Genomic DNA, 7,881 nt, shown 5'->3' with positions numbered 1-7,881 from the left:
AGTGAAGTAAACGAAGCCTTTTCGTCGGAAGTCCTCAGAAACAGCTCTGATTTTGATGATTTTTTAAAAAAAATCATCAAAATCATGTTTTATATATTATTTAAAATCAGAAACGTTTTAAAGCGGCGAAATAATTTTTAATATTTTTTAATCCATATGTATGATATTTATACATGAAGTCCACTAAAACGTTACCTTCTCTTTGAGAGGTTGTAGAGGAGGTCAAATGCTATCAAATGACTTCTTAACACCTATGGGCAAAAAGGGCCCGTTTTTGAGTTATTGATCGTTTTCAGAAAAAATACGTATTTGTTTCTTTAAAAATTTATTAAACAAAAGTAAGATATAGTGCCAACTTTTACTTTCATTTTTTAGTGGCAGACATCTTAATTAATAATTAAGTGTACTAAAATAATAATAATTCTCATAGTTTCTCATGTTAGTGCTCCGAATATGTACCAGAGTCATAATTTCTACGTAGTTACTTTGCCAAAAATGCTATTTTTTTAAGAGTTACATAAACTTTTGGCCTGCAGATAATCTCTAAATCTTTTACACATTCTTAGCTATCTAATAACGTACAAAACTTTATAATAAGTTGAAAATCATATATGCTAAATACCAAACGAAGAGTTCAGAAGTAATTATGTGAGGGGGTTGAAGTCAAAAATTAGGTGGTTCTTCTACATCGCCAGACAGCTCCTGCTGGTTTTCATCGCTGGCACCGTTCAAGTAATCCAAACATGCAGAACTCACGGTATTATTTTCAAAGTTAGAGAACGGTACTGTTTTGGAATTATCCGACAAAAACATGAGTTAAGCCATTTTATACAATAGTTACGTTTATAATCTTAATTACCTTTGCAGGCAACAGGTACCTATATTACTTTTATCATGTTGATATTTTGACTGTTTATAAAACCATGAAATGTACTAACCATTATAGAATATTCTATGCAAAGTCAAGAAATGTACGTGATCCTAGTTATATTCATACTTGGAAAAATAATATGCGTAAGTATAGATTTATTTTCTTTTTAACCCCCGACCCAAAAAGAGGGGTGTTATAAGTTTGACGTGTGTATCTGTGTATCTGTCTGTGGCATCGTAGCTCCCAAACCAATGAACCGATTTTAATTTAGTTTTTTTTGTTTGAAAGGTGACTTGATCGAGAGTGTTCTTAGCTATCATCCAAGAAAATCGGTTCAGACGTTTGAAAGTTATCAGCTCTTTTCTAGTTACTGTAACCTTCACTTGTCGGGGGTGTTATAAATTTTTAATTTACACTTGTTAAATTTTGAATTCAGTATTTAAAAACAGTATCAAATATTTCAGCACGATGTAGCCGCTGTGACTGTGCGGGTAAAGCAAGGATTGTTAGAAGGGGAGCAAAAATTGACAATAACGGGAGATAAAATGTTCTACAGTTTTAAAGGCATTCCATATGCAGCACCGCCTACTGGCAGTAGGAGGTTTAAGGTAAGCTATTAATTAGCATAGCTTTAATCAGTCTGCCACTATTGACCCGATATCTTCTTCTGCGTTAACAAATTACTCATTCTTACAGGCCTACCTTTAAAAATTTAGTTTATTTTTATTGCGGATCTCAGAACTTATTCGAAAACTGTGTTTGTACGATTGTGGTATGGTACCTACTATATAGATAGTACAAAGCACAATTTTTTTTTTTTTTTGAATCCTGAATTTTTATGACGTTTTTGAATCCTCAAAATATTCTATTAATAAATTATCTGTGTATTTATTATTTATTAGTACGTCACTTGAAAATAACATATTAGTAAACCTCAAAACCCTATCCGTACATATGCAAACCCATAGCAACCAGAATACAGCTTGACCTAAATTTTATGCAGGCAAAGTCGCAGTCTAAATTTGATAATATTAATTCCAGTATCTAATTTTAGGCACCTCAACCTGCACGGTCATGGAAAGGAATACGAAATGCAACAGTACATGGCAGTGTTTGTCCTCAGTTTGACCCACTCCTTAATATATACATACCTGGAAGTGAAGGCTGTCTTTTTTTAAATGTTTACACGCCATCATTACCACCGTGCTCTCCTTTGCCGGTTATGTTTTTTATTCACGGAGGTCTTTATATAACCGGCTCTGGTAATGATGATTTGTACGGGCCCGATTTTCTAATTGATCAAAATGATGTGGTAGTGGTTACGATTAATTACAGACTTGATAATCTCGGATTTCTGGTCTTAGATACTGTAGACGTGCCCGGAAATGCAGGAATGAAAGACCAAGTAGCTGCGTTAAGATGGGTTCAGAGCAATATAAAAAACTTTGGAGGAGATCCGAACAGGGTTACCATCTTTGGAGAAAGCGCGGGTTCTTCTTCTGTAGCTTTACACGCACTGTCACCGATGTCGAAAGGGTTGTTTCGTAGAGCCATAGGAACGAGTGGAGTGCCAATAAACGATTTCTCGACAGCATTTGAACAAAGACGAAGAGCTTTTGAACTTGGTAAAAAGCTAGGCTTTGAGACTACAAATACTTCAGCGCTCTTAGACTTCCTGCAAACCGTACCTGTCCGACAACTGATCAATACTAATTCAACTATAATAGCAGCGGAAGATTATATTCAGATTACAACAAGAGGATATTATACTTTTCCAGTCGTGGAAAAAGATTTTAGTCAAGAGAGATTTTTAACTGGAGAACCCCTTAGTTTGATTAAATATGGACAGCAGCAGGTCGACATGTTACTAGGTTACACTTCAAACGAAGGATTAATTATTGTGCCATTACTTGAAACCTCAAATATATTTGCAAATTATCGCAGATTTCTAGAAGTGTTAGTGCCAAGAGATATATTTTATCGAACAACACCAACGACCCATTTGCAACTGGCAGATGTTATCAGACAATATTACACTGGGTCGCCGCTGAAGTTTTTAGATACGGTACCGATTTTTGTGAGCTACGAAACCGATCTATTTATTTATCCCATAATTAGATACGCAAGGCGTTTATCGAATGGCAGAAACGGTCGTATATATTTGTTTGAGTTTTCGAGTGTGTCTGAACGGAATGTTGTAGGCCAACCAGGCAGGAGATATGGATTAACAGGAGTTTCACACCTAGAAGATCTAGTTTATGTGTTTAATCCAAATGCGTTAAATCTTCCGGTAAATAAGACTGCCACTTCCTACAAAATGATTCAACAAATCTGCGCCCTGTATACCAACTTTGCAATATTTGGGTATGTAATCCAGATGGTTTATACAATTTTTTCAGTTTTTTTAGCAACAAGATTTAACTAAACTAAGTGCCTAGTTTAGTAAAATAAACGAGGTAAGAGCTGAATATCACTCGCGACCAGGGGAACATACTTCAACAATAAACCTATACTTTTCGATCTTACTCGTAAGAGCCCCGTTCTCGGTAGCAACAAATCGTTGGTAGGTATCTAGTGCCGTTTTCACAGATGAAGGAAATAACTTTATCTGAGTGTGTCATCCTTTCCTTCTACACGCACCTCATCCCGAAAGAGACCGTGTGAATGAATTTTGCTTGATATACAAGATTTCTTAGTCAAAAAAGGGCAAAGGGAGAATTCAAATCGACGTTTGGAATTACGCCTATTTTACCCAAAAGAAAACATTTTTAACCCCCGACCAAAAAAGAGGGGTGTTATAAGTTTGACGTGTGTATCTGTGTATCTGTGTATCTGTGTATCTGTGTATCTGTCTGTGGCATCGTAGCTCCTAAACTAATGAACCGATTTTAAATTAGTTTTTTTTGTTTGAAAGGTGGCTTGATCGAGAGTGTTCTTAGCTATAATTCAAGAAAATCGGTTTAGCCGTTTGAAAGTTATCAGCTCTTTTCTAGTTATTACTGTAACCTTCACTTGTCGGGGGTGTTATAAATTTTTAATTTACACTTGTATCACACAAACTAGAGACATTTGAAATTTATTATTATAAAGTAAAGTGTGACGTTTCTAGTTTTTTATATAGTATATTTAGTTTAGTTCCATGCCTCCATACCATGTGATCACTATTTGTAAAATAATTCGATTAAGCTATACGTTTTATGGTAATATTTTTAATAAAAGCGATAATTTGTCTACAGTAACCCCACGCCCGACGCGTCGCTCGGTGTAGTCTGGCCCACGTATGATTCGGGATCCGCTATATACCTGGACGTTGGAGAGAACCTAACACTCCGCGCGAACCCAAAATCGTCTACAATGAATTTCTGGGAAAGCGTTTATAAACTAATAGATATACGATTTTAGTCTTATTGAGCCACGGAACCCTAGAAACTTATAAATTACAATTATAATATAGATGTAATGTCTGATAATAAAGCAAAATTACGTCAAGATCAGCTCTGTGAGCCGTAAAAAGGTAACAGACAGACACACTTTCATATTAACACTATAAAAATTGATTAAACATTTCACTTGAATAACAACTACTGAACAGTGACTCAATAGATTAAAATGCTAATTGACTACCTATGCACGTAATACGTGTCATTAATTTTATCGTATACGTGTCATTAGTGTCATCATTTAGATATTTTCAGTATTTAAAATAAAGTAAAGCAACTTTGCTGGAATATTTTTGTAGAGACAAGCGTAAATGTATGTCACAGTAGTTTTACTTATACTTGTAAAGTTAATATGGGTAAGATTTTGTTTGGATTTTCAACTAATTAAATTTTGAATTAAGAATAATATTTAAGATACATTTTGAATTAAGTATTTAAAAAAAAATTCAGCATGATGTAGTCGCAGTGACTGTTCGAGTAGAGCAAGGGTTACTGGAAGGGGAACAAAAATGGACAATCACAGGAGATACATCATTCCACACTTTTAAAGGGATTCCATACGCGGCACCACCTACTGGCAAAAGGAGGTTTAAGGTAAGCCATTATTGAATTATATCTACTTAATATTGGCCCAGATCTTCAGTCAAAATGAAATTCTTATTGTGGGTCTCGCTGTGGTCCTAGGTCATATCCTTAAACTGTGTTTGTACAAAATTGTGTTTGTTGATTATATTATAGATACGTGGTTTCTGTATCTTTAAAATATAATATGTATAAATTTACTGTTCATTTATTTCCTCATAAGCGCATCACTTGAAAATTACATATTGTACTATAGATTAAAATCCCACCCGTACATATACAAAACATTATTAACCCTAGATAAGTAGGTACAACTCGATCCGAATTTCATGCAGGCAAACCCGCAGGCAATACTTAATTCTAATTTATGTAGTTAATCATAATCCAGTAACATACCTATAACTATTTTTAGGCACCCCAACCTGCACGATCATGGAGAGGAATTCGAAAAGCAATTAAACATGGGAGTGTTTGTCCCCAATTTGATTTCTTATTTACGAATATGTACATACCTGGAAGCGAAAATTGCCTTTTTTTAAACGTTTATACACCAAAATTACCACCGTGCTCTCTTTCACCAGTTATGTTTTTTATTCACGGAGGTGGTTATGTATCCGGATCTGGTAATGATGATTATTATGGACCCGATTTTCTAATTGATCAAAAAGATGTGGTTGTGGTTACAATAAATTACAGACTTGACAATCTCGGATTTCTGGTGTTAGATACTGCAGATGTGCCAGGAAATGCAGCAATGAAAGATCAAGTAGCTGCGTTAAGATGGGTCCAAAGAAATATAAAAAACTTTGGTGGAGATCCGAACAAGGTGACCATCATTGGGCAAAGCGTGGGTTCTTCTTCTGTGGCTTTACACGCACTGTCGCCGATGTCTAAAGGGTTGTTTCGTAGAGCCATAGGAACGAGTGGAGTGCCAATAAACGATTTCATAACAGCATTTGAACAAAGACGGAGAGCCTTTGAGCTTGGTAAAAAGCTAGGTTTCGAGACTACATCAACTTCAGCGCTCTTAAAATTTCTCCAAACTGTGCCTGTTCGACTACTGATTAATACGAATTCTTCTGTTATAGCAGCGGAAGATTATATTCAGATTTTAACGAAAGGATATTATGTTGTGCCAGTCGTTGAAACAGATTTTGGTCAAGAGAGATTTTTAACTGCATCGTCCCTTACTTTGATTGAGAAAGGACAACATGACGTCGACATGTTACTAGGCTACACTTCAAACGAAGGATTAATTGCTGTACCGTTTCTTGAAAACTCAAGTATCTTCGCAAATTATCGCAGATTTCCAGAAGTTTTAGTGCCAAGAGATATTTTATATCGAACAACACCGACGCTCCACTTGCAACTGGCAGATTTTATCAGACAACACTTCACTGGGTCACCGCTGAGGTCTTTAAATACGATACCAATTTTCGTGAGCTATGAAACAGATTTATTTATTTATCCTATAATTAGATACGCAAGGCGTTTATCTAATGGCAGAAACGGTCGTATATATTTGTTTGAATTTTCAAGTGTGTCTGAACGCAATGTTTTGAGTCAACCAGGTAGGAGATATGGATTAACAGGAGTTTCACACATTGAAGATCTATTTTACGTGTTTAACCCAAATGTGTTGAATCTCCCGGTCAATAATAATGCCACTTCCTACAAAATGATTCAACAGATCTGTGCCCTGTATACTAACTTCGTAAAATTTGGGTATGTAGTCAAGATAGTTTATACATATTTTTTTTCAGTTTCATCTAATTTTATTAACAAGATGAAGTACGTTTTTTAAAACTCGACTACTCCTTTAAAACATTTCATGAATTCCACATAATGATAGTTGAATTTGATATATTAAAGAAAATAATCAAAATTAATTTGTTAACAGTAACCCCACGCCCGACGCGTCGCTCGGTGTAGTCTGGCCCACGTATGATCCGGAATCCGCTATATACTTGGACGTTGGAAACGGTCTAACGCTACGCACCAACCCAAAAGCGTCTACGATGAATTTCTGGGAAAGTGTTTATAAACTAACAAATATACCATTTTAGAATAAATAATATAGTAAATTTGTTTTATTAATGAACTATTACAAATACTTGGATAGTCAAATTTACCTACCACTTTTTCAGAATGTCGTTCCTAGAACTAGCAAGAAACTCGGCGGTTGCTAAAAAATTAATTTCATCGAAATCCAATGACTTCACAGAAAACTGAATTCTTCCAAATAAGGCGTGTGGTTTTCCAGCTAATGTTCGGCGAGCGCGTGCCAGACCTTCGTTATTTTATAAAAGCTGAAAGTTTCTGCGTATTGTCCCAACACAAGGAGGAACGATCAGCGACTATGAAGTTTGGATCATGGTGGGTTTGGGAGTTAAAAGGTAATACCTAAGGTGTAAAAAATCTTACGTATAAAGTCTTTGTATAAAGTATTTTTTTTCACGTGTTAAGTCTAAGTATAAGGTCTATTATTTTATGTTTTCTTCGGAATAGTGTTAGACATCACCAGACACTTTGTGTCGTGGCAACCCCCTGCCAAACACCCTAACTCTTGTAAACTTTAAGGGCAACTTTTCTTTTATTTTCCTTTCTTTTATTTGTAAACATCTAAAAATTAATTAGGCTGCTAACAATCTAGAGCTTTATTGATTTTGAAAGAGCCACCCCATTATTCTATGGGTAGGACAGTCGGTTACATCATTGCATCTATGGTTAATGTTTGAAAGATTGTACAGTAGAATGTTCCATCTGGGATAAAACCTGCACACGTTTACGAGTAGGTATATACCTACTACCCGGTAGAAAGCTCTAGACACGTAATCTCTCACTACTCGCTGCAATAAAAAGAAGTGCATCTAGGAACAAGGTACTTCAAAACTCAAGATGTTAGAGTACTAAAATGTTGTTATTGTTAACCCCCGACCCAAAAAGAGGGGTTTTATAAGTTTGACGTGTGTATCTGTGTATCTGCCT

The 7,881-nt window shown here is 35.5% G+C and overlaps 2 protein-coding genes across 4 annotated transcripts in view; one reads left to right on the top strand and one right to left on the bottom strand.

Annotated features, from left to right (window-relative positions):
- The window catches only part of LOC123869436 (kinesin-like protein CG14535), a 460,509-nt gene that overhangs the window by 435,618 nt on the left and 17,010 nt on the right, over positions 1-7,881 (bottom strand). The window lies entirely within an intron of this gene.
- Positions 944-6,985, top strand: LOC123869444 (juvenile hormone esterase-like). Of its 3 annotated transcripts, XM_045912368.1 has the most exons (5): positions 944-1,014; positions 1,336-1,479; positions 1,926-2,508; positions 5,892-6,618; positions 6,794-6,985. In XM_045912368.1, the coding sequence occupies exons 1-5, from the start codon at positions 955-957 to the stop codon at positions 6,957-6,959; spliced, it is 1,680 nt and encodes a 559-aa protein (XP_045768324.1). In that variant the 5' UTR covers positions 944-954; the 3' UTR covers positions 6,960-6,985. The 3 variants fall into 3 exon arrangements, with proteins under 3 accessions (XP_045768324.1, XP_045768323.1, XP_045768325.1); XM_045912367.1 differs by lacking the exon at positions 1,926-2,508 and having other exon boundaries at positions 5,306-6,618; XM_045912369.1 differs by lacking the exons at positions 5,892-6,618; positions 6,794-6,985 and adding an exon at positions 4,108-4,281 and having other exon boundaries at positions 1,926-3,235.

The sequence above is a fragment of the Maniola jurtina genome, chromosome 11, assembly GCF_905333055.1.
Source record: "Maniola jurtina chromosome 11, ilManJurt1.1, whole genome shotgun sequence".
Classification (NCBI taxonomy): Eukaryota; Metazoa; Arthropoda; class Insecta; order Lepidoptera; family Nymphalidae; genus Maniola; species Maniola jurtina.
This window is presented reverse-complemented; position numbering and strand designations above follow the sequence as displayed.

What these genes read in the sequence shown, in the direction of transcription:
- LOC123869444 (XM_045912367.1), top strand. Translation starts at nt 955, where the DNA reads ATGCAAAGTCAAGAAATGTACGTGATCCTAGTTATATTCATACTTGGA. An exon ending in TACTTGGAAAAATAATATGC is followed by an intron (nt 1,015 to 1,335) that starts GTAAGTATAGAT and finishes CAAATATTTCAG; the next exon opens with CACGATGTAGCCGCTGTGAC. An exon ending in ACTAACTTCGTAAAATTTGG is followed by an intron (nt 6,619 to 6,793) that starts GTATGTAGTCAA and finishes ATTTGTTAACAG; the next exon opens with TAACCCCACGCCCGACGCGT.